At 37.1% G+C, this 26,771-nt stretch overlaps 2 protein-coding genes across 7 annotated transcripts in view; both read left to right on the forward strand.

Annotated features, from left to right (window-relative positions):
- Positions 1-17,055, forward strand: part of FZD6 (frizzled class receptor 6) — a 34,095-nt gene extending 17,040 nt beyond the window's left edge. For 3 of the 6 annotated variants that reach the window (XM_015145733.3, XM_077942303.1, XM_028852118.2), the window contains 5 exons: positions 2,811-3,007; positions 8,701-9,718; positions 12,482-12,630; positions 13,814-14,224; positions 15,515-17,055. In XM_015145733.3, the coding sequence (XP_015001219.2) occupies positions 2,811-3,007; positions 8,701-9,718; positions 12,482-12,630; positions 13,814-14,224; positions 15,515-15,683 (1,944 nt within the window). In that variant the 3' untranslated portion in view covers positions 15,684-17,055. 6 annotated transcript variants of the gene reach the window in all.
- The window catches only part of CTHRC1 (collagen triple helix repeat containing 1), a 403,638-nt gene that overhangs the window by 334,690 nt on the left and 42,177 nt on the right, over positions 1-26,771 (forward strand). The gene's annotated exons all lie outside the window — the stretch shown is intronic.

Below are 26,771 nucleotides of genomic sequence, written 5' to 3' on the forward strand. Positions count from 1 at the left end.
GTACCTGAATAAAGCTGGAAAAGAAAACCCTCAATACTAAAAGGCTTTGAACAGAAAAATAATAGTCCTTACCCACCTTTTCTATCCACATCCCAGTCCTGCCCTTGAGAGGCAGCCTCTTTGAACTCTTTTAGGTGTTCCTCTGGTATGCAGGCCACATTCTAACTAACAGGTTTACTCTGTTGGTTATAGATTAATCAGTTTAGAACTTCAGGCTGTTTCTGTTTATTCTTTCCTATTAGGGTAGTTGATAATTCATTTCTCTTACCCTGCCGCTTTTACTTCTCCTAATACAGTTTTTGATTAAATGAATAGTCACTGATAACCTTACTAGAAATATTAAATATTGCATACTGCTGAGTCAGGTAGTATACTTTGAGTACATTTATGTTTTTAATACCCTCCAGACAATTAACACAGTAGCTGTATTTTGCTTTGTTTTTTATGTAACAATGTCTGACTGTTTTTAGATATCCTAACAGACTTGTCATACACCTGGCAGCAATTTTCCTAGTGCTCAAAATAACATATAATCTGTCAATCTCAATCCCCACTCCTTTCCCTTGGAGACCTTTCTTCCTCAGCCATCTGCCCTTCTGTCAAATGTGCTCTGATTGCTTCTGGACTAGATTTGTGGTTGTCACATGGAGAATTTCTCTTGTCATTCTTCACTGTTGAATCAGCTAATTTCTGGGTCCCATATTATCTTCCTTCCTGGTTTATTCATATATTCCTTCAATTTATTTCAGGAATATTACATCTTCTAGTTGCTTCCTAAACAGGGATGCTTGAAAGTTTAAATTTTGTATTCCTTACAGTGCCAAAAATGTCAGTAGTCTACCCTCTAAATGTTTGAGTGGATCTAGAATTCTAGGTTGAAATGCATTTTTCTTTATAATTTTATAGTTATTTTTTCATTTTTTTCTAACTTCTGATATTATCAAATATTCACAGTTTAATTTAGTTACATGTATTCTGTTTTTTTCCCCCCTCTGGAAACATTTATGATCTTCTCTGTCTTGATGCTCTGAAATGTTTTATTGATATGCTTTTTTAGTGTTCATTTATTGTTTTGGAGAATCATGTATTTATTCTGTAATTATAGAAAAATGGCCATGTAGCAGACACTGTTTTAGGCACTGGAGCTAGAGCAGTGAGCAAAATAGAAAAAATCCTTTCCCTTTTAGAATTTACATTCTAGTGGTGAAGGCAAAAATTAAATAAACTAGTGCATAATGAAATGTCAGATAGTGATAAGGGCTTAAAAGAAATGCAAACCAGGGTAATGAGAAAGATAAGAACAGGATAATTTTAGATAGGATGGGCAGGAATGCCTTTTTGAGGTGAATTGAGCAGAGACTCAAATGCTCAAATGAGGGCACAAGACTCACTATCTGGGTGAAGAGGTGAGGGGAACAGCCAGTGCAAAGACTCTGAGACAGAAACACATGTGAAACTATGAAAAGCAAAAGTCCAGTTTAGTGGCAATGGAGTAAATAAGAGACAAAGTGGCCAGAAATGAAACTGGAGACATAGCGGGAAACCGGAAATTTAAGGGCTCCTGGGAATTGGAAAAGACTTTGGAATTTATTTTATTGGAGTCTTTGAACAAGGATACACTTACATTTTAAAGAATCACATTGGTTGGGAAATTGACTGTAAGATTAGCAAGTGTGGGAAGTAGTGAGACCTGTTAGGAGGCCAGTTTAGTAGTTGAGGTGAAAGACAATAGTGGCTTAGATTGGGTGGTAATAGTGAGAAATGGTCAGATTTGGAATATACTTTAAAGGGAGAGTCAACAGGATTTGCTGATGGGTTGGAGATGGGATGAAAGAAGAGAGGAGTAAAGAACGAGTTGTAAGACCAGCCTGGCCAACATGGTGAAACCTCGTCTCTACTAAAAATACAAAAATTAGCTGGGCGTGGTGGTATGCGCCTATAGTCCTAGCTGCTTGGGAGGCTGAGGCAGGAGAATTGCTTGAACCTGGGCGGCAGAGGTTGTGGTGAGCCGAGATTATGCCACTGCACTCCAGCCTGGGCAACAGAGCAATACTCCATCTCAAAAAAAAAAAAGAAAAGAAAAGAAAAAGAAAGAAAAAAGTAAGTTGTAAGATTCTTGGCCTGAGCAACTTGGTGAATGGTGGCATTATTTACTGAGATGGAGAATACTAAGGGAGTGTTTGGGAGGCAGAGATAGGGTGAGATTGAGTTGTATTTTGCATACTTTGGGTTCGAGATGCCCATTAACAGCCAAATGGGGTTGTCCCAGAGCAGATGCTCATTCAAGTCTGTGGTTCACGGTAGAGATGGAGGCTGGATGAGTTTCCCCTGAGAGTCAGTAGAGATAGAGAAGAGGTCTTGGGGACTAAGCTCTGGAGCATTTCAGTGATCATAATTGGGAAATGGAAGAGGACCAGAAAAGGAACAGCCAATGAGACAGCTAGAAGTCCAAGAGAATTTGTGTCCTAGAAGACAAGTGCAAAAGGGGCCTCAAGAGGAAGCTAGGAGCCACTGTGTCGATTGCTGTTAAGAGTTGAGTAGAAGGAACATTCAGAATTTACCATCAGATTTGACAATGTGGAGTTTCTTGGTGACTCTGACAAGTGATTTCCCTGGAATAATCCATGTCTTCTTGAAAAATATATGATTGAATAAAATTGTGTATGAAGAGTTCATAAGTCTGGTAGAGGGAGATTTAAAGATTCTTTTGGAGTATAAGTGAAAAAGTATATACTTTAAACAGTAAATATATTAATTTTATTCATCTATTATTAAAATGTTTTCTAACTGTATCTTGATGTCTTTAATAGCATTTTCTTCCTCTTGCAAATCTGGAATGTTCACCAAACATTGAAACTTTCCTCTGCAAGGCATTTGTACCAACCTGCACAGAGCAAATTCATGTGGTTCCACCTTGTCGTAAACTTTGTGAGAAAGTATATTCTGATTGCAAAAAATTAATTGACACTTTTGGGATCCGATGGCCTGAGGAGCTTGAATGTGACAGGTAAATTATGTTTTTCATGGAAAGCTACTAATGGTATTTTACTACTGGTACTAGCTCCCTGGGATGTTAGTGACAGGCTTTCATTATTTAATTCCATAAATGTTTATTACACACTTAATATATGCCAGGCACTATAGTGCTAAGTGTTGTGGACACAAAGGTGAGCAAAAAACAGACTCGGTTCTTGTTCTCAGGGAACTTACAGTGAGGTGAGAGGAACAGGCAGTAATCAAATAATTATGCAAATAAGTACAAAATTATGACTGTGATAGATACAACAACGGAAAGGTAGATAGTTCTATGAGAATATATAATGATAGCTTTGACCTAAACTGGGGAAAAGCGAAGGAAATGACTGTTGAGCTAAAGTATGAAGGGTAAGGGTAAGACAGAGGTAACTAGGCAATGAGAGGAGGGAAGAGCATTTTGGGCAGTGGGAATAGCTTATTCAGAGACCCTGCAGAGCCTGAACAGGGAGTGAGGGAGCATGGCATATACAGGGAATTAAAAAACTAGTATAGCTGGAGTGATGAGAGTAAGAAAGAATATGGTGCAAGATAAGGAGGGAGAGAGAAGCAGCAGTCAGACCATCCAGGGCCCATCTTGCATATTTTTATGCTGAAAGCAATGAGGTCTTCAATATTTTAGATAGGAATGGGTAGCACGATCCTGTGAGCTTCTGTATAGAGCATGGCACCTGTGTCAGTCTCCTGAGGGTTGGGCAGCACTCTGTGGCAGTTTCTGTTAGGAATCCAGGACACTTCCATCCTGCAACTCTGTCAGCCAGGTGGATGGGAGAGAGAAGGTAGAGAACCCACACCTTTTCTTGAGTGCCTCAGATGGGAAGTGTTACACCTTTTCCACATGCATTCCTGTTGGCAAGATGTCAGTCATGTGGTTATAACTGAAACAAATAATAAATGTGTGTCCCGAAGGAAAAAAGTATTCAAGGCAGAGGACATGTCAGGTGCTGCCAGTCAAAAAGAATATTACACTATGCTATTTCACTAGAGTGATTGGGGCAAAGGACAGATCACAGTAGGTGAAGGAGTGAGAAGAAAGTGAAGCCAGAAACAGAGTTCTTAGGGAAGTTGGCTATAAAAGATGAAAGTTTATCAGTTTAATGGGAAATAACTATTTTAAGAATTACTAGGAAAAAGGAAGAGGCAAGCATATATGGGGTAGAAGAGGTCTTCAATAGTAGTTTTCTAAGAAGGAGGTAGGATCCCAAGCATAGATGACATTTTGACCGTGGATGGGAGGAACATCTGTTGTACCAGTAGGAAAGGATAGGACGGCTGTGGATATAGGTAGGTTTGTGTGTTTTGTAAGAGTTGTTGCAAGAATTTCTTTCTGATGGTTTCTATTTCCATTGTGACATAATAAGAGTCAAGGAGGTCCTCTGTTGTGAGTCTGGAAAAGAAGGATATGTGTTCAAGAGAAGTGGTCATTATGGAGCATAGGAGAATGAGTCAACTAGAGAGGCTTCATAACATTTCAGGTAAATCAGGTGATCCTGAATTTGTGGATCTCATCTGGCCTATTGAGAACTTCTCCAGCTGTGGTGGGATGCTTGGGACTAAGCACAGAGAAGGCAAATAGTTGTGGTTGGGGTTTTGTCAGATGGATTCAGTGCAAAGATAAAGATGCACTAAAAAATGAAGGATAATGAGAAGGGTGTTACTGAAACAATAGCCTATGAAAGTCTAAATGGATGGGGAGCGAAATGAAGAGAGAAAAGAACTAATGTATGGAGACAAGCTGGAGGAGATCTATCCCAATGAGGTTTGTTTTTTTTTTAAGGCATAATGAGAATTTTTTAAAAAATGAATTGCAAGGATAGGAACTTGCAGACGAAGGGCAGGATGCTTGAGTTGATTTTTGGAGATAGTATGTACTTGCAGGTTGTGGCAGGGTTCCCTGTGTGACTTTGATTACGGGTGGCCACTGTGGGTTAGGGATAGTCACTGGAGATGAGGAGGCTAAATAGCAGAGAAGCCAGAGTGTGGATGGCTTGTTCTTGGTCAAGTCACCAAGGATGATGACAGCAAAAGCAAAGGAGAGAAAACTGATGATTCATTTAACTCATATTTCTTGCACTCTTACTGTGTGCCAGGACTGTTCTAGGCACTAGAGTTATAACAGGCAAAAATTTCTGCCATCATGAACCTTACATTTTAGTGGAGGGAAGAAGATTCAGTAAGTAAGTTATATTTATATGAGAAGATGGCGAGGCCTATGGAGAAAATACTTGCTCTTTCATTATGAGATTGCCTACTCAGTTTCAAAGCAGGGGAGGTTATAACTTGAAAAAATTTACGCTGGCATCTATGCTTAGTTTCTAACTCTGTTGGAGTTTTGGTCTTTGTAACTTGATTTTTTGAGAAACAGATAGTTTTTAAATAATTAAACTAAATCAAATTTATTCATGTTTGAGAATGCTTGATACATTGAATTGGGAAGTAGAATTCATTTTTTAAAATTGTTTAAGCCCTACATTAAACCATATCCCATTAATATAAAGCAAACCCATAAACATCCTTTTATACAATGTTACTTGGGTCAGTTGCACATAAAAATAATTCTAGTATGGCCTATACTGGAGAATATTTTTTCATTTCTATAAATAAGACCTTCAGGCTTTTGTGGCATCTTATTTACTTTGAAAACACACACAAAGAAAGAGGGGAACCTCTGATTAAAACATAAAATCTAGCTCATTGAAAGATTTCTAGCATAATGAAAGATTTAACATAACTGTGGTAAAAACATGAAGGCCGCATCTATTATTTGAGAAACAGCAGAACTGTGTGGTTATGACATGCCTTAGGCTCTTGGTTCCCCAGGAGAATGCCTTTGCCTTGGAAGAAAAAGGTGCGTTCATTCTTTGAGGTCTGTAGTTTCCTCAGCTCATCAGAGCACAGATACATTCTTTTCTACGTGAAGAGTTTTGTAAACTGAACTTTGTTTTCACTTCCAGCTCCAGCCATCCTCGGGTAGCTTGCCAATAGATGAATTCCACTCATTTGACCCATAGTGCTCCTTCTCTTCATTTCTCCCTCTTTCCTCACAGCAGTGCATGTCCACCATACCACCTGAGAGTCTGTGGAACCTTAGTTTCTGTTATACTTGTTTCCTTACACTCATTTTCCTGTCTTTATTATGATAGTCAAACTTTTTCTCCTCAAAGGTATAGCTGACTTGATTTCATGAAAACCACTTTCCTAATATGATTTATCAGAGGCCTTTCCATACCGCAGCCACTATGCTATGACAGATTTTATAATTAATAAGTGCATTTCAAAGTGAAAACGTTACAAACATGCTTAACAGATGTTTTTATAACATGAAATATTCTACTGCGTTAAGATCAAAATGCTGACTGTACTTGTTCCATATACCTTCAGACCAGTGTTAATGTAATATTTTGGCAAGGTGAATCGTCTTTTTTGGATATAAAACTCTTTGCATAAGCCAGGAATGGTGTTGCACAGCTGTATTCTCAGCTATTTAAGAGGATTGCTTGAGTCCAGGAAATCAAGACCAGCCTGGGTAACACAGCAAGACCCAGTCTCCATTAAAAAAAAAAAAAAAAAAAAAAAAAGAATCTCAGGCGTATACAGGCATATATTTAAGAGAAATATTCTATCTGGATTTTTCTATGATAGTGAATAAACATGATGAATACTGACGGACTTGATTGTTTGCAATTAGAGTTCATGTGGAGAAAATAAGATTTTAAGCACAATTAACTTGTAAATGAATGTATCCATTCACTGACTGACCTTTTCCACATTAGTCTTGATTAATAATTTTTTTTCCTGTTCTCTAGACAGTGGAGGCTGGTAATTTATTCTACTGATACAGTGAGACCTCATATAATAAATTGGGGAGAGAAACTGGTTAGCTTTTTGTTTTATTTTTAGACTGAAGAAACTATAGAACCTATGTGGAACTTATACACTTCTGGTAGATACATAATCATTTTCAGGAACAACTTAGTAATATATAGTAAAATGGCAGATGCTTAACCCTGCATCCTAGGAAATCCCCTTCCATAGAAACTCTTACACAGAGAGTCGTGCACAAGAATATTGATTGTATATTCTTCCTAATTCTTTTAATGGGAAAAAATCTAAAAGTCCATCATAGAAGAATGATTAGTAAATTGTGATATACTTAGACACTGGAATACCACCATACAGTTGATAAAATGAATAAAGTTGACCCACATCTGTCAACATGGATAAATCTAGAAAATATAGTGTTAAATTTTAAAACGTAAGTTATAGCATGCTATATACAGCATGATGTCATTTATATAAAGTTCAAAACTTGAAAAACAATACTTTATAAGGTTATGGTTAGTAAATAATGTAATAAAAAATATTTTTTTAAATGCTTGAGAGTAAAAACTGAATTTGTGGTAATGAATACTTCTGAGGAGAGAGAGAAGGAAATAAGACCAGAAAGGGGTCCCCACTGTATCTATAGTGTTATATTACTTTATTTTAAAATGTATAAAGCAAAATTGACATAATATTATGTTTTAATAAAGCTGGTAGATGATTTTTTTGTATTTCATTTTATGGGCATATGTTTTAGTCTGTTCTTTCTAAGGTATATTTAAAATGCTTTCTCATTTAAAACCTCCAATACTTTTTTTTTTTTTTCCTTGAGACAGAGTCTCCCTCTGTCTCCCAGGCTGGAGTGCAATGGCTCGGTCTTGGCTCACTGCAACCTCCGCCTCCCAGGTTCAAGTGATTCTCCTGCCTCAGCTTCCCAAGTCGCTGGGATTACTGGCACCTGTCACCAATTTTTGTATTTTTAGTAGAGACAGGGTTTCACCATGTTAGCCAGGCTGGTCTTGAACAAGTTATCCGCCTGCCTCGGCCTCCCAAAGTGCTGGGTTTACAAGCGTGAGCCACCGTGCCTGGCCAAAACCTCCAATACTTTTTAAACCATTATAGATCCCCCAAAATAATACTGGTATATGCAAACTCAACTTAGTGATAAAGTTCTGTACGAGATGGAAATATCTCCATCTATCACTCAGGACTGTCCATAAACAAGGGAGGCAAAGAGCCCGACCTGAACAAAATGGTGATCTTCATTCAGCTGGTCCTCAGCCTACCTCTTGCTGGTATACTTGCCTTTCTTTAAAACTTGAACTCTATCCTGTCAATCCAGAGAAGGATCTCGTTTCAGTCATTTTAGTTATCATCGCCTTAGTTACATGGTTGCTTCACTTTTCTTATGGGCATGAGAAAATAAAAGTGAATAGACAAGACAGTTCATATGATATAAAGACATACTTCATATGCTATAAAGAGACAAGCCAGTACTTCTCTGGAAGCTACCAATTAAGATAAATTCTTAAATATTTAGCCTTAAAAACCGAAATTATTTTAAAACTGTTAACTGGCTAATTTTTTCCAAGGAAGTGCCTTTTCATGTTCACCTGCTTTGTATTTAATATAAATTATTGTGTTGAGGCCCCATTAACAGCCACAAGTTTTTAGTCAACTTCAAAAATTTCTACTCAACTCTTATCTGTAATCCATTTAGGTTTGTATCTCTTCCCATCAATCATGAATACATAAGGTAATATTTTATAGTTGGAAAGCATAGCTTAAAATAGTGAATCAATAAAAATGTTGATTTCATATATTTAATTTTTATAATCTTTACAGATTACAATACTGTGATGAGACTGTTCCTGTAACTTTTGATCCACACACAGAATTTCTTGGTCCTCAGAAGAAAACAGAACAAGTCCAAAGAGACATTGGATTTTGGTGTCCAAGACATCTTAAGACTTCTGGGGGACAAGGATATAAGTTTCTGGGAATTGACCAATGTGCGCCTCCGTGCCCCAACATGTATTTTCAAAGCGATGAGCTAGAGTTTGCAAAAAGTTTTATTGGAATAGTTTCAATATTTTGTCTTTGTGCAACTCTGTTCACATTCCTTACTTTTTTAATTGATGTTAGAAGATTCAGATACCCAGAGAGACCGATTATATATTACTCTGTCTGTTACAGCATTGTATCTCTTATGTACTTCATTGGATTTTTGCTAGGCGATAGCACAGCCTGCAATAAGGCAGATGAGAAGCTAGAACTTGGTGACACTGTTGTCCTAGGGTCTCAAAATAAGGCTTGCACCATTTTGTTCATGCTTTTGTATTTTTTCACAATGGCTGGCACTGTGTGGTGGGTGATTCTTACCATTACTTGGTTCTTAGCTGCAGGAAGAAAATGGAGTTGTGAAGCCATCGAACAAAAAGCAGTGTGGTTTCATGCTGTTGCATGGGGAACACCAGGTTTCCTGACTGTTATGCTTCTTGCTATGAACAAAGTTGAAGGAGACAACATTAGTGGAGTTTGCTTTGTAGGCCTTTATGACCTGGATGCTTCTCGCTACTTTGTACTCTTGCCACTGTGCCTTTGTGTGTTTGTTGGGCTCTCTCTTCTTTTAGCTGGCATTATTTCCTTAAATCATGTTCGACAAGTCATACAACATGATGGCCGGAACCAAGAAAAACTAAAGAAATTTATGATTCGAATTGGAGTCTTCAGCGGCTTGTATCTTGTGCCATTAGTGACACTTCTCGGATGTTACGTCTATGAGCAAGTGAACAGGATTACCTGGGAGATAACTTGGGTCTCTGATCATTGTCGTCAGTACCATATCCCATGTCCTTATCAGGTAAAAGCTATCACTTGGATTATGTCTATATTTACATTTAATGTGGAAAATGTTCCATGGAAATATACTTGTATTAGTCATGGATGTAAAAGTTGATTTCAGGTGAGAAAATACAAGAGCCATAGGTAAGGATTTCCTACACATCAACTGAAACTGGGGTGAATGTTTCATGACTTCCTTCCTCAAGCTTTAGCTTCAGTTGTGTAGTAAAGCACTTCCTTTATTCTCTGAAAAATTAAATTAAGCTGCAAAGGCAGATTAATAGCAATAAAGAGCAGAGTCAAAAGAACAGACCTTGACATTGGGAGGAAAACAGAAGTCACTTTTTGCCGCATTGGCAATTGTTTTTAATTTTTTAGTTAGTAGTAAAAAATCTTATTTGGATATATTTAATTTGATCATATTATCTTACAGCTTTTTACATAGTATATACTTACAAAAACAGAATTTGCTTTTTGCCTGACTCATCTGTCATTTCTCAATTGAAAAAAACACAGTTGTAACAAAATATGTTTTATCTATTTCTGATTCTTATGATTAGTATAAGGGTGGTGTTTTTAAAATTAATAAAAGTAAATTTCTGAAAATATAAAATTTCTTAAAGCTTTTTAGTTGAAGTTTTGTAAATATAAATTTGGTTTTGTTTTAATAGATTTTAGACGTTATTCCTGACTCTGTGTGGTATTAAGTGCGTTGAATAAGAGCACTGCCAACACAGTATATCAAATTATGCAATGGAAAGGTCAAACTATTTCATATAATAGGTTATATTTCAGAAAGTTACTGCTTTATAACATTGTGGAACCTATTTTTTATGTTGGTATGTGGGGATGCTAGTTTTACTTGCCTTATACCTTGTCCATAATCTGTTACCCATAGTTTGTTTTTACTATATACCTAATAAGAGGGCTGTGTCTTAATGTGATCCTGCTATATTAATAATGACTCCTAGGTTCCTCAGTCTTTTTGGCAAGGTTTGGGAGAGGAAATTATTACATACTGCTAAAAAGTTTAAGATCTATGGTTTTTAAGTTTAAGATCTATGTTTCTTATATTATGTTTTATGTAAGAAATTATAAAATATAATAGGATATAATTAGAAAATTATAATCTTCAAGTGGAGAAGGATATAATATTCTTGTAGTTATAGAAATTACAAAAGATTGCTAAATTTGACTAAGTAAAAAAATTTTTTTTAAAATTCTGTGTGACAAAACAAAAACAACAACCAATCCATAATCAATGTCAAAAGACCAACTGGGAAAGTTTATTTGCATATGACATCATAGTTGAAGAGCTAATTTCTCTAATTTATAAAGAGTTGCTACAGATCAATAAGAAAAAAACCATCCATCTGATATAAAAATGAGAAAAGAGGAGGGAAAAGATTCACAGAAAATAAAAATGAAAAAACTATTCTTAAACATGTGAAAAAAGTTATAGTAAAATAACTTAAATTATATTTCCATGTATGATATGGCAAACATCTAAAGGTGTCCTGACCACTGTGTGGTGAGACAATAGCAAAATACATATTTTCAGACTTTGCTATTAGGAGCTATTTCAACCTTCTCTTGAAGCAATTTCACAGTATGTATAGATTTATAATGTGTGTACGATGATCCTGCCCTTCTGGGAATTTATAGACAGATTTGCTTACAAATATGAGAAATTAAATAATACCAAGATAGTCACTACAACATTATTTGCAAATGACAATAGATTGGAAGTAAATATCTATTAATAGGGATAGTAGAATAAGTTATGGTTCACTCACACAATGGAACAGCCTTTACAAAGAATAAAGAGCTCTGGCTGGGCACGGTGGCTCACGCCTGTAATCCTAGCATTTGGGGAGGCTGAGGAGGGCGGATTGCCTGAGCTCAGGAGTTCAAGACTAGCCTGGGCAACACGGTAAAACCCCGTCTCTACTAAAATACAACAAATTAGCCGGGCATGGCTGTGTGCGCTTGTAGTCCCAGGTACTCGGGAGGCTGAGGTGGGAGAATTGCTTGAACCGGGAGGCGGAGGTTGCAGTGAGCCGAGATCACGCCACTGCACTCCAGCCTGGGTGACAGAGTGAGACTCCCATCTCAAAAAATAAAAATAAAAATATAAAATAAAATAAAGAGTTCTGTTTGTACTGATACAGAATGGTCTCCAAGAAATATTAGTAAGTCAAAAAGGCAAGAAATGCAGAGTATGTAATATCTTGACCCTTGTGCAATGTTTAAGGTTAGAATTTCAAAGTTTATGCCTAAAAGAAAAGTATAATTTCAATTCTTAGGAAATTTTCACATTTTACTTAATTTACTTTAACCAAGTTTTTATAATATAAATATTAATAATGTATAAAAGCTGTAAAATATTTGTTGTTATGATGAGTTTAAATGAATTTTTGTGGTAGACTGTAGTGGGGGGAAATAGGTAAATATTTAGAGGCAAATATTCTGGCAATTATAAGAGGCTACTGTGTCTATCAAGAAAAAAATGTGAGGAAATCATGCCAAGATTTAGGAGATTATTCTTAAATATATTTCCGTATTTTCCCCTTTCTAGAGATTTGGTTCATAAAGCTTCTTTGTTCAGCATTTAGATAAAAAATGTATTGCACTTAGAGCATGCTTCATTATATCATTTCAAACTTTTTTAGTGAAACAGTTGAAGATTTATAATTTTCGTTCGTTTTATATTGATAATATAGACTTCTTTCCACTTTAAGTGCATCACTGAAAATATTATTATTCACTGTTTTTTTTGTAGGCAAAAGCAAAAGCTCGACCAGAATTGGCTTTATTTATGATAAAATACCTGATGACATTAATTGTTGGCATCTCTGCTGTCTTCTGGGTTGGAAGCAAAAAGACATGCACAGAATGGGCTGGGTTTTTTAAACGAAACCGCAAGAGAGAGTAAGAAACTATTGAATTGTCTGACATGATTTTTAAATAAGCAGATCAAAATACCAAGGAACCAAAATACCAATGTACTAGAGTTTCATTATATCAACTATTATTTCAATTTGATTAGCCAACTGAAGTTTGGAAATTTTTTTCATGAAAGAGACATGCTTTATTTTTGCATTTGTTATACTAGTCTTTGACATATACTATTCTATTTGAAATATAAATGAAAGATTTATGAAAGGCATATTTTCTTTTCATGATTTATAGTATATCCAATATTATTACTGCTGTCATTGGATTCATTATTTTGGGTACAGCATTTTAAATAATTTTATCCTTTTTATCAATGATAAAAGATTAAATAAGACTGTATATAAAGAAACCTATAAAGTATGATTCAAATATAAGTGATATGTTATGGCCATTATTTACTACCTTTAAATCTTATTACACACAGCTATGACCTATTTTCACTTATTTATCTTAAGATGTTAAAAATTCAAACTTATAGAATATTCTATAACAATATTGATTTATATTTATGAGTAATTCATCTTAGTTATATATATATAATATATATACTCATGTGTACACACACACTATATACAATGTACTATAGCTTTTTAAAAATTGTCCCCCACTGGTTTGATTAACTTATTTCAGAACTGTAGACCTGAAGAATCATATTAAACTGGATTTTTTTTGCACTATTATTATATGTCTATCTCATATTTATGTACTCACACTAATTTCAGTGTAACTTGCTAATTTTTAATGTTAGAAAGGAAAGAGTTATATTTAAATGAAGACCATTAATTGTATTCTCTATCCTTTTCTTCTGGTTTACTTTTATATTACGTATTTATGTACAATACAAATACAGTATTATGTATAGTACATTTATGCTGTTTTGAGTCTCCTTGCCCTCATCCTTTGATTCTTGCCTTTTTAATTTCTTACCAGTTTACTATTTATACTGACAAAAGCGACTTAGAGTGTATACCCAAAAGATTTTATAAAATCAATTTATGTCCTAGTATTTATAATCTCAGATTTTATAATAATACAAACCATAGAATTTTCAACCTTAGTTACTAAGGATTTTTGGCAAAAGATACGTGATATCCTTTAGAGCCTCTACTGTAACACTTGTAATTTGAGTAAATCCTCTCCTTCAATTTTCTTACAGTCCAATCAGTGAAAGTCGAAGAGTACTACAGGAATCATGTGAGTTTTTCTTAAAGCACAATTCTAAAGTTAAACACAAAAAGAAGCACTATAAACCAAGTTCACACAAGCTGAAGGTCATTTCCAAATCCATGGGAACCAGCACAGGAGCTACAGCAAATCATGGCACTTCTGCAGTAGCAATTACTAGCCATGATTACCTAGGACAAGAAACTTTGACAGAAATCCAAACCTCACCAGAAACATCAATGAGAGAGGTGAGAGCGGACGGAGCTAGCACCCCCAGGTTAAGAGAACAGGACTGTGGTGAACCTGCCTCGCCAGCAGCATCCAGCTCCAGACTCTCTGGGGAACAGGTCAACAAGAAGGGCCAGGCAGGCAGTGTATCTGAAGGTGCACGGAGCGAAGGAAGGTGAGATTTGATTTTATGTAAAATCATCACTATTTTAAATACTGCATTACACATTTTTTATTAAAGCATAACACATCTGGAAAGCATTTTGTGATATATTATGTCTGTACTCCTACCCGAAGGAAGTTTGGGTTCAGCCTATAAATAATGCTATTTAGTAGTTTAATTCTTAGCTTTGAGAACAGCTTTAATATATGTTGTTCAAGTAGGAATGTTCATTTCTGTGGTAATCGTTAAGAGTTACTTGTACATTTAAGTAAATGCAATTTACCTGAAATACAGGCTAAGTTTTAATTAATACTGCATTTTAATTCTGTCTAAAAGGTGTCACCCTATACAAAATTATAATGTGTCATTTTATCTAAAATTATTTTATTTTCTGAACATGAAATGATATTGACATTATCTTTAATGAGTTTTCTCAATGGCCATAGGTGACCAAAACACAGGTAAGCCAGAATGCAAACAGCTAATTGCATTAAGATCTCAAAGTTATCTTACCTAACCCTCTCAGACTAGGCTTCTCAGACTTCTCTGTGTTCCTATGGCAGCTTTCATATATTTGGATTGGAATTAGATACATGCTTTATCTTCTAGTAGATTTGTAACCTTCTCAAAGGGAAAGCTGAAGTCTTACTCATCTTTATGTTCCCAATTTCTTACACAGTACTGATCTATGGTGGAAAATCAATAAAACATTTGTTAAACTGAGGACAGGAATCCTGCCTTATTAATTCTATTCCCCATGAGACTCCATGTTCAGCCTATATACGGGTAGTGCTTGATGAAATTTCTGAAGTCAGTGAATATTATATTTTTAAAAATTATTTGGCCAGGCATGGTGGCTCACACCTGTAATCCCAGCACTTTGGGAGGCCAAGGTGGGCAGATCACAAGGTCAGGAGATTGAGACCATTCTGGCTAACACGGTGAAACCCCATCTCTACTAAAAATACAAAAAATTAGCCGGGTATGGTGGCACCCACCTGTAGTCCCAGCTACTTGGGAGGCTGAGGCAGGAGAATCTCTTGAAACCAGGAGGCGGAGGTTGCAGTGAGCCGAGATCGCGCTACTGCAGTCCAGCCTGGGCAACAGAGTGAGAGTCCGTCTCAAAAAAAAAAAAAAAAAACAAAAATTATTTGTATTTTGAAGTGTTAAAGTACACCTAAAGACGTTTAACTACTTATTCTCTGATAAAGGTGGACACTGGTTAGGGGTTAAACTCATGAAAAATGGCATCATATTTGTGCTTGTGGATGTGTGTGCGTCAATGTTTTTTCTTTTATCTAGGATTAGTCCAAAGAATGATATTACTGACACTGGCCTGGCACAGAGCAACAGTTTGCAGGTCCCCAGTTCTTCAGAACCAAGCAGCCTCAAAGGTTCCACATCTCTACTTGTTCACCCGGTTTCAGGAGTGAGAAAAGAGCAGGGAGGTGGTTGTCATTCAGATACTTGAAGAACATTTCTCTCATTACTCAGAAGCAAATTTGTGTTACACTGGAAGTGACCTATGCACTGTTTTGTAAGAACCACTGTTACATTCTTCTTTTGCACTTCAAGCTGCATTGCCTACTGTTATACTGGAAAAAATAGAGTTCAAGAATAATATGACTCATTTCACACAAAGGTTAATGACAACAGTATACCTGAAAACAGAAATGTGCAGGTTAATAATATTTTTTTAATGGTGTGGGAGGACAGAGTTAGAGGAATCTTCCTTTTCTATTTATGAAGATTCTACTCTTGTTAAGAGTATTTTAAGATATACTATGCTATTTTACTTTTTTGATATAAAATCAAGATATTTCTTTGCTGAGGTATTTAAAACTTATCCTTGTATCTTTTTATACATATTTAGAAATAAGCTTATATGTATTTGAACTTTTTTGAAATCCTATTCAAGTATTGTTATCATGCTATTGTGATATTTTAGCACTTTGGTAGCTTTTACACTGAATTTCTAAGAAAATTGTAAAATAGTACTATTTTATACTATAAAAAAAGATATACCAAAAAGTCTTTTAATAGGAATTTAACTTTAAAAACCCACTTATTGATACCTTACCATCTAAAATGTGTGAATTGTATAGTCTCATTGTTTGAGGAATTTCACGGATCTAAATTACGTAACTGAAATAAGGTGCTTACTCAGAGTGTCCACTATTGATTGTGTTATGCTGCTCACTGATCCTTCTGCTTATTTCAAATAAAATGTCCTAAAGGGTTAGTAGATAAAATGTTAGTCTTTTGTATATTAGGCCAAGTGCAATTGATTTTCTTTTTTTAATGTTTCATGACCACCCATTGATTGCATTATAACCACTGACAGTTGCTTATACTTTTTCTTTGTTTTAACTTTTGTTTTTCAACATTTAGAATATTAAATTTTGTATCGTACAAATGTAAAATTTGTATCCTTCTCAGACATTTTGTAGAATTCATTTCGGCAGCTCACTAGGATTTTGCTGAACATTAAAGAGTGTGATAGCGATATTAATGCCAATCAAATGGAAAAAAGGTAGTCCCAATAAACAAGACACAATGTTTTTATACAACATACTTAAAAATATTAAGGAGTTTTCTTAATTTTGTTGCCTATTACGTATTATTCTCTGAACAAGGTTTTCTGATGCTTTTGGTTTTCTCTCCATTTAGCATTTGCTCTCAGTTTTTTTCTCTATTTAGCATTCTGTTAAGGCATAAAAACTATGTACTGTATGGAAAATGTTGTAAATATTACCTTTTCCACATTTTAAACAGATAACTTTGAATACAAAAACTTTGTTTTGTGTGATCTTTTCATTAATAAAATTATCTTTGTATAAGAATTATGGAGTATTCTGTGGTTAGGTATAGTAGTTCTGGCCAAGGAAGTAGTGTAATTGTTTAGATTAGTGACTCCATGACTGATAAGTCAGAAGCTTCTTTTTAACTTTGAAGGAGAATACAGTCAAGACTCTTGTTTTTTGTCACGATTTCTCTCCAAAAATGTAAATAATACAGCTATATTAAGTGTAACTTTTTAAAGCCAGTAGGAAAGATCTGGGGTGTGGGGTGTGAAGCAAAAGGAACCCCAGGACCCTGTTTTCCTCCTAACAGTGATTAGGTGATACAGACAAACCTCCCAAAAAAGAAGGCTAAAATATATGGATGAAATAAAACAGTAGGCAGATTTCTGTGATGGGGAAAAAAAGAAGTAAAATAATATTACCCCCAAACATTAAAAAACTAATAAGATAGTGAGGAATTGCCAGGTTAAGATCTGGGAAAAGAGAGAAATTCTCACTATGAAGCCCAACATTTGGAGCTGCTTTTGCCCAGGAGCATTTGATTACTTGGAAAGGGTGGCTGAGAAGTGGAACAGTGCTATTGACAGCCTCAAAGGGCTGGAAGACAAGGGGTCTGCAGCCACCCTACACTTAGAATTTTGACCTCAAAGGGCTGGATCCTAAAAGTACATGTGAGTTGTACATAAAGCAGCCCTGCTTCAAGTTGTCTGGGTAGATAGAAAAAGCTCAAACCCTGACATTAGATTAAGGTAGCTCTGGATTAGTAATACCCTCAAGCACCAGGTAAATGAAAACCTTCTCTGGAGGAAGAAAATGTTATTTTATATACTCTAAAAGTACCACAGTGCTCATCATACAATCAAACAATCAGGTATGCCAAAAAGACTATTTTTGTTCATTAAAACGTGAACAAGAATTGGCACAAGCAAGAGAAGAAGATCCCCAGGTACTGCTGATGTATTACTAGACATACATTATGTAAATTAAAAGTACAAGCAAGGAAAACAATAAGATACTACACACATATAAGAATGGGCAGCACATAGTGACTTCCTTCCAAAGAATCCAAGTACAGGTGGTACAGGGAGAGTAGCATTTGCAGTGGAGAAACCTGACAAACTCTCAGCGAGAGGTACCTCACTACTCAGAAGGCGAACAAAGTCAAGAGTGGTAAGTCATGTTGAGAGTGTTACCTTTCATATGATGTGATGAAAATTGCAGTTTACCTCTGATCTTCCCAAAACCTATAATCTCATTCTAGTTGTGAAATATGAGATGAATCTCAGCAGATGGACATTTTACAAGATAGCTGACCAGTCCTCCTCAAAAGGAGTTAAAATCCTCAAGAACAAGGAAAGTTTGGGAAACTATCACAGCCAAGAGGAGCTGAAGGAGACATGACCACTAAACGTAATGTGGTATCTTGGAAAAGAAAAAAGCACATTAGATAAAACCTAAGGAAATTCGAATAAAGCTTAGTCATCCAAGTCAGCTAAATGTTCTTTAATTGTGTGTGATAATTTTCTTCCTTCTGCTTGCTTTTTCCACCTTTTAGTCAGATATTGAACTCCTTGATGAATCCTTTAATTTTCTCATCTTTCCTCTTCTTTTGCCGATCTCTTTGGATTTTTTTCTTTGAAACTTTATTAAATGTATTTTTAAATTTTTGTTTGAAGTTTTTTTGGCTATAATTTTTTAATTTCACAACATTTAAAAAATTGTGTTCTTTTTAAATACCTTTCTGTTTTATGATTATTTCATATATGCTGTATTTCAAGATACACAATTTACTTCTTAAAGGTCATATGGGAAACATTAATTTATAATATTTATTTTGTAGCAGGTGACTTTATTAAAGTCCCTCAGTCCCTCTAATAATTTTGCAGTTGATTTTTCCTGGATTTTCTAGGTGGATGATCTTTTCCTCTCAAATAATGATAATTTTATTTCTCAGATGTAAGCTGGAACTTCTAGCCAGTTAACATTAATAGTAGTAGCAGTAGACATCCTTGTCTTGTTTCTTTATTTTAAAGAAAATGCCTATAGTACTTCATCATGAAGAACAATGTTGGCATTCAACATAAGATAGGTATTTCTTAACGAGTTAAAAGAATCCTATTCCATCTTATAATTTTTTTTTAATGAGCAATATGTACCGAATTTTATCAAATGCCCTTTTGCTACCAGGATTAGTCAGTATGAGGCTAACTTCTGTAACAATCCTCAAAATCGTAGTAGCTTTAGAAACTTATTCATGTGACAGGTGTGAATGTTCTTGAGGTAGCCTTCCAAATTCAAGCAACCACCACTTCCATCTTATGGCTCTGCCATCTCTCTCACTGAGTGAGAAAGAGAGAAAGTAAATGATTGCACAGAAAAATGTTTCATGAGCTAGAGTTGAAAGTGACATGCAACATTTCCAGCTGCATTTCATTTACCAGAACTCAGGCATAAATCTAGATGTCTTCCTGACAGGGAGGAGAAACAGACTTACTGAGCCATTGGCCAGCATGTCAGTCTACTAATGTGATGTGTTAAATAAATTTCCTAACATAATGCCATCCTTTCATTCCTTGAATAACCCTGCTTGATCATGATGTATCATTTAATACTTCTGGATTTGATTTGTTAGTGATTTATTTAGGAGTTTTTAAATGTGCATCTATATCTACCTATATTGTAAATGATTTACCAGCCCCAGGCAATATTACAATATTTTTTTTTTTTTTTGAGATGGAGTCTCGCTCTGTCGCCCAGGCTGGAGTGCAGTGGCGCGATCTCGGCTCACTGCAAGCTCCGCCTCCCGGGTTCACGCCATTCTCCTGCCTCAGCCTCCCGAGTAGCTGGGACTACAGGCGCCCACAACCGCGCCCGGCTAATTTTTTGTATTTTTAGTAGAGACGGGGTTTCACCGTGGTCTCGATCTCCTGACCTGTGATTCGCCCGCCTCGGCCTCCCAAAGTGCTGGGATTACAGGCGTGAGCCACCGCGCCCGGCCAACAATATTTGTAATAAGTAAACTTGAATTTTAAAAGTATTTATTTTTAATAGCAAAATTCAAAAGCATTATTTAATTTTTTAAAAAAGCAGTTTTTCTTTTTCATGTCACCAGAGTCTTTGAGGCCCCCCCAAAAAAATAAAGCCTGCTGTCTACCAGCCTGACAAACATGGTGAAACCTTGTCTCTACTAAAAATACAAAAATTAGCTGGGCATGGTGGCGGGCGCCTGTAGTCCCAGCTACTCAAGAGGCTGAGGCAGGAGAATTGCCTGAACCCAGAAGGCGGAGATTGCAGTGAGCCAAGATTGCGCCATTGCACTCCAGCCTGGGTGACAGAGCAAGACTCCATCTCAAAAAAAAAAAAAAAAAAAAAAAAAAAAAAAAAAAAAAAGGTCTGCTGTCTCAGAAAAAAAGGTGAAGTTAATTTTTATAAGAATTACATAGCAGTTTTCAGCCAAGAAAGTTGACTTAAATTACATAATGCATTTACATTTACAGTAACAAAATTGGCACGAGCACTGTGCAGCTAAACCCAACAGCAGCAAAGTCTGCTAGAAACCCTCACTTTGAAAGTCTGCTACAAACCTTCAACAAAATTTCATGAAATGCCATGTTTCAAAAGGACTCAGAACACACACTGGGATCCACCACTGCTATGCTGTTCATGGTTCTGAAGAAATCTTCCCTACACTCTCTTAATCAAACTAGACTGAAAACAGATCATAATTGCCAGCCATCATCAAAATCACAGTTTTAGTGCTTTCTTACTCTTTCATCTTCTCAGAAACGTACCACAGGTAGGTGTTTCCAGTTCCTACTGCTGGAAAGTTTTAACCTTGCCAAGCAGGCAGTTACTCTCAGGAAATGAAAGATATGATTTGTAATAACCACAAGAAGTCCTGCAGTTGCTTTTCTGCATGGAAAGCATGATATTTAATACCTCACTGCCCACTGCGCAAGTCAGATACTTAAATTCCAAGTTTTAACCATGGCCCCTGTGATCTGTCATGTGCAGAAGAATCAAAACTTTCATTAACTCACAGTGAAAATGTGTCCACAAAGAGCGAGAAAAAATTAAAAGTTTAATCCAAAATGATCAAAGACATTGGGATCCAGAGCCAGGCAGTAGTGGAGAGCAGCATAGTAAAGTTCATTATGAATATTACTGCAGGATGGTAGCCAAATGGAAGCAGTATGCAAAGAAATACATTGAAATGAAAAGGAGAAAAGACTTGTAAATATAAAAACAGATGGAAAATTATTGCTAAGGTGAGTCAGTTTAGCAGCCAGTTCTGAGGTTTGCATTTTCTATCCCTAGAAGAAAAAAAGAGCCAGAGAAAACGTTGAAGAAAAAAGGTTTTCTAATTTTCCGCCACAAAAAGAAAAAAAGACATGAAGGAGGATGAACCTACTTAAGTCTTGATAGAAACATCTTAGAGAAAGTTTTCAAATAAATTATTTTCTAAACACATGCCATAGTTCATCTTCATTAATACTGAACACACTTTAAGTATTTTCTACTATTTCACTTAGATTAGGTTTTAACAAACATACCTAGTGTAGAATCTATTAAAGCTTACATTTAATACCTATGTTTATATACTATTCATTATAATAATTATAATGATCATAATACATTTAGAATATGTTGCAAAGAGAGGCACAAAATCAATAGAGATTAAGAAAAAAATTTTTCTAAAGTTGCACGAAAATGAAATATCTGAATATCTTTTTTCCCAAGTGCTAACTAGAGTAAAACTGTCTAGTTTGTGGGTTTATTTCCTTAGGGACCTATTCCAGGATCTAATTAGTTTCACTGTCAGGAAATACATAAGTCTGAATATACATACTACACATTATCTAGAGAAACTGACCAGCAAGGTAAGAGCTTCCCTCATGGTTTTAGTCCTTCCCAACTGTCAGCCCAGTGTCCCCTCATGAGAATTCTCGTAAAACAGAAACCTTCAGACTTGTAAACAAAGCTGACCACTGGCAAAACCCTTACTGGCATTTCCAGCCTCTTAACCGCCACCTCTATTAGTGCAGGCTCCATGTGAAAAAGAATGACATGCTGTGTTTCTGGAGCTGACCTTGTTGGCAGGCTGTGGGCAAATAAAAGGTACAGTAAAACAAAACAGGAGGGCTGTGTTTCCTCGACTGACAGGCATCACTGCCTCCTTGTCACGCATCCTCAGGCTCTGGGGAGGCCTTTGCAGGCTTACCACATGGACACTGAGCAGTCCAGAGGTGTTCTTTTATGAAAGCAAAGACCATGAACGTGGCATACAACACAACCCAAAGTGGGGGGAGGGTGCCTCGGGGCACTGTAGACAAGGCAGAGTCTGGCTACCTGGACACTCTGAAGAGACCAAACACAATATAAAAACACAGCCTCAACTCAGTAAGAGTACAGAGTGACAGGGGAGACTGCATTCACCCTTGCAAGGGGGACGAACATCTAAAGAACTAGCAGGTAATCCATATGAAATCTACCTGCATGGACTTGGAAGATTCTTGTATTAGTCTGTTCTCACACTGCTCATAAAGACATACCCAAGATTGGGAAACTTATAAAGAAAAGAAGTTTAATTGACTCACAGTTCCACGTGGCTGGGGAGGCCTCACAATCACGGCAGAAGGCGAAGGGGAAGCAAAACATATCTTACGCGGCAGCAGGCAAGGGGGCATGTGCGGGGTAACTCTCAGCATCAGATCTCGTGAGACTTATCACCATAACAAGAAAAACCTGCCCCCATGATTCAGTTACCTCCCACTGTGTCCCTCCCATGACATGAAGGGATTATTACAATTCAAGGTGAGATTTGGATGGGGACATAGAGCCAAACCATATCAATTCCCAAAATATTTTCAAGCACAAAAAAACTTGCAAAATTATACTTACACAATAATACCATGTATGTAAACAACCTCCACCCCACAAAACCACACTAATACTTTCTATTATTACTTACACAGGTATCTACATGCATAATGATACCATGTGTGTTAACAACCTTCACCCCATAGAACAATACTATATGTTTTCTATGGTTACATGTAAATAAATGCATATGGGAAGTTGAGGAAAATATAGAAACATGGGTTATCTCTGTGGAGAGGGTCAGTATTGTAAGTGATGATCAAAGCAGACTTTAGCCTGATCTGTAGTGTAAGGGGACTCTATTAACGTATCATATGTAATCATTAAGAATCTCCTTATTTATTTATTTACTTATTTATTTTGAAACAGAGTCTTGCTTTGTTACCTAGGCTGGAGTGCAGTGGTGCAACCTTTGCTCACTGCAACCTCCGCCTCCTGGGTTCAACTGATTCTCCTGCCTCAGCCTACCGAGTAGCTGGGATTACAGGTGCCTGCCACCACGTCCAGCTAATTTTTGTATTTTTAATAGAGACAAGGTTTCACCATGTTGGCCAGGCTGGTCTTGAATTCCTGACCTCAAATGATCCGCCTGCCTTGGCCTCTCAAAGTGCTGGGATTACAGGCGTGAGCCACGGCACGCAGCCAAGAATCTGCATTTTTAAAAAGAAAATCCACTAAGCACAGATCTAGCTAATTCGTGGGTTCAGTCACAACTGCCTGAGTCTGGGCCTGATGCAGCCATTGTTTCTGTGGATGTGGGCCACACACCTGCAGGCCAGGGAGGGGCAGCCCACACCGCTGAGGTCAGGAAAAGCCACCGGTGCATCCAGTTCAAACTCCCCTTGGCTCCTCGATCCTGTGCTTCTCCTTTCTCTGGAACCACATTCTCTTTAGTTGGCAATCACCACGTTTATTGGGAACCTCTGTGCCTGCTTCTTTCTCTTCAGTGCCTTCCCCAGATTTGACTCCCACCCCCACAAATAAAGCACAGACCTGGTAATTTGTTCCCCCACCGGGAAGATGGAGGAGCCTCCCAGGGTGAGACTTCAGGGACAAGGCAAAGGAGACAAAGCTGAGGTAGGCTGCGTTCAGTGGAACACCCACTAGGACCGATTCCTCCTGTCCACACCCTAGTGCACACACCACCAGTACCTCAAGTGCTGCCAGCAGCAGGCAACTCATCACCACAATTTTTCTTCTATGTGCCTCAACCTCAAGTTGCGAAACTGCTCAAAAGTGCGATCTGAGGTTAGGGAGAATGTAAGGCATTCGTGGCTTTCTGCAGAAGATAAACCCCTGTTCTTCTCTGGAAACTCCAGCAATATATTCACCCATGTCCCTTAGAGCCATGCAGTTGACCCAGGCCCTTGAGTTCTGGACAGAGGAACAGGAACCCATGGAGCTGAAAAAGTTGGCTGTTTACAGCTCGCTTTGTCCTAGTAGCCATGGCTAGGTGTTCATGGGGACCACCGAATTTTGATCAGCAGTTCCCAGCTTGCTGGATAGTTCCTACATAGGCTGAACTGCGAAGGGCCTAAGTTTCTTGTCTGTACTTGCCTACTGCCTAAGCTGCTAAGAGATTAGGTTTTGATTTTAGAATTTAACCTAGTCCCTTCCCTCTAGGTCAGATGAGTCAACTTTTCTTCTTAACATGTTTGCCAATAGCAAAAATAACTTTCCTAACCATCTGACACTTAAACCAAAGAGTCATTATTTTTAAGCAAGAGGACAAAATGTTCCAATAAGAATACTTAATACATCAGTGAAAGATAAACCCCGGTTGTGGCCTGGGAGACCACTAGAGCCTCCCAAAGATATTCTTCTATCACTGCTGGATCTGCCAATCAACCTGTAGAATATAGCCAAGAAGAAAGAGCATATTATATTTTGACAAGATAACATACACACTATAGACCCTGAACTCAGTGACTCTCAAGAGTTTTTTTCTGTCTTTAAAATTTTTGTTTTGTTTTGTTTTGTTTTGTTTTGAGATGGAGTCTTGCTCTGTCACCCAGGCTGGAGTGCAGTGGTGTGATCTCATCTCACTGCAACCTCCGCCTCCTGGTTTCAAGCAATTCTCCTGCCTCAGCCTCCCAAGTAGCCGGGACTAAAGGCATGCGCCACTACACCCAGCTAATTTTTGTATTTTTAGTAGAGACAGGGTTTCACTGTGTTGGTTGGCCAGGATGGTCTTGATCTCTTGACCTTGTGGTCTGCCCGCCTTGGCCTCCCAAAGTGCTGGGATTACAGACATGAGCCACTGCGCCCAGCCAAAAGTTTTTTAAAATTTTTTAATTGACACATAATAATTGTACATATTTGTGGGATACACAACATTTCAATACATATATAGTGATCACATCAGGGTTTGGGTTGATTTTATGGTTTTTTGCAGAACTAGAGGCTGGTATTCAGACTGGGATGCATGTTACAGTTCCTCCTCCTCATTGTCTGGAAGTGGGAGGAGGTGATAAAGTCTACTGTCATCTGTACTTCAAGCTCTAGACCAGGTCCTCATGGCACAGAACTCGAGATATACCAAGGAGTTAAGATTATATCTCATACATAGAACAGAGACCCATGGGAATAATGGAACCTTATGGTTTTTTAAATATTTTACTAAGACCCTTCTTCCATATTTCTCTGGATCTGGAAACAGGACCATTTATTGGTTATAAAGCCCTGTTTACTAAGGCAAACTAAAGGGTGTAATTGGCATCCTAGGTTTTAAAATTTATAAATATTAAGTGCATGTCTGTGTGTGTGTGTGTGTGTGTGTGTGTGTGTGTGTGTGTGTGTGAAGCTTTTGGAACACCACTTAAGAACTCCTAAGAAAACCCCACGTCAAGCCTCCGTCACACACACTCAGGTAAATGGGTCTGCTCTGAAGACCAAATTTTGCCTTGAGTGATGTGTTCTAAGATCTAATCTTGGGAGGATCAGGAGGCCAGGAACACAAGCAAACCCATTTGACTCTCACAATAAGCCACATTCTCCAGTGGCAGGTTTAACATCAACATACATTCTCAAAAATCAGGGGGAGGTATAACTAAATGAGCACTCACTCAGACAAACTACAGAGGTATTTGGTAAATCTATTTGTAAATAAAGTGAAAAAGAAGAGGCTCTGCTTTCTTCTCAACCCTGTGTTGCTAATTAGTTAGGGAAAAAATTGAAAGAGGTCATATGCACAATCCTGTGTCAAAATAAGAATTCCTATTACCATGGAACAATACTTTGGTTTCTCACTTATATGAACTCTTACACAATAGTTGGTCCAGAAACAATTCAACTCATCGAAAAATGAATAGCAATTTTAAAGTGGAACTGAGGACCTATGCAATAAAGCTACAAGAAAAAGAAAAGAAACAAGACAAACAAATGGCAGACACAGAACACCTCCCAGAAAATATTGTTATAGGGCAGATAAAATGTTTGACAAAACATATCATTTTTACAAGTTTTAGAAATCAGTGAAACAATCAACACTGTAAAAGAAATAAACAACATAAGAGCTTGAAGATGACATGGGGAAAAGATGCAAGGAGGCAAAACATGAATTACCACCAAAACTCAGTAAAGAAATAGAAAAGAATTGGAAGCAGCACAGAGGATAACAAGCATTTCCTATAACAGCAATGGACATAGAGAAGAGGACCGAAAATAGTAAAATAAATAAAAATGACTAAGAGTTAAAGACATTGAAAGAGAACATGGTAGTTCTAGAAGACAAAGGACATTAGTATTTCTATAACTAGTGACCCCAAAGAAGATAACTAAAATAACAGAACATATAATATCTAATAAGAGGCCAGGCATGGTGGCTCGTGCCTGTAATCCTGCACTTTGGGAGGCCCAGGCAGGTGGATCACTTG

The sequence above is a fragment of the Macaca mulatta genome, chromosome 8 (assembly GCF_049350105.2).
Source record: "Macaca mulatta isolate MMU2019108-1 chromosome 8, T2T-MMU8v2.0, whole genome shotgun sequence".
Classification (NCBI taxonomy): Eukaryota; Metazoa; Chordata; class Mammalia; order Primates; family Cercopithecidae; genus Macaca; species Macaca mulatta.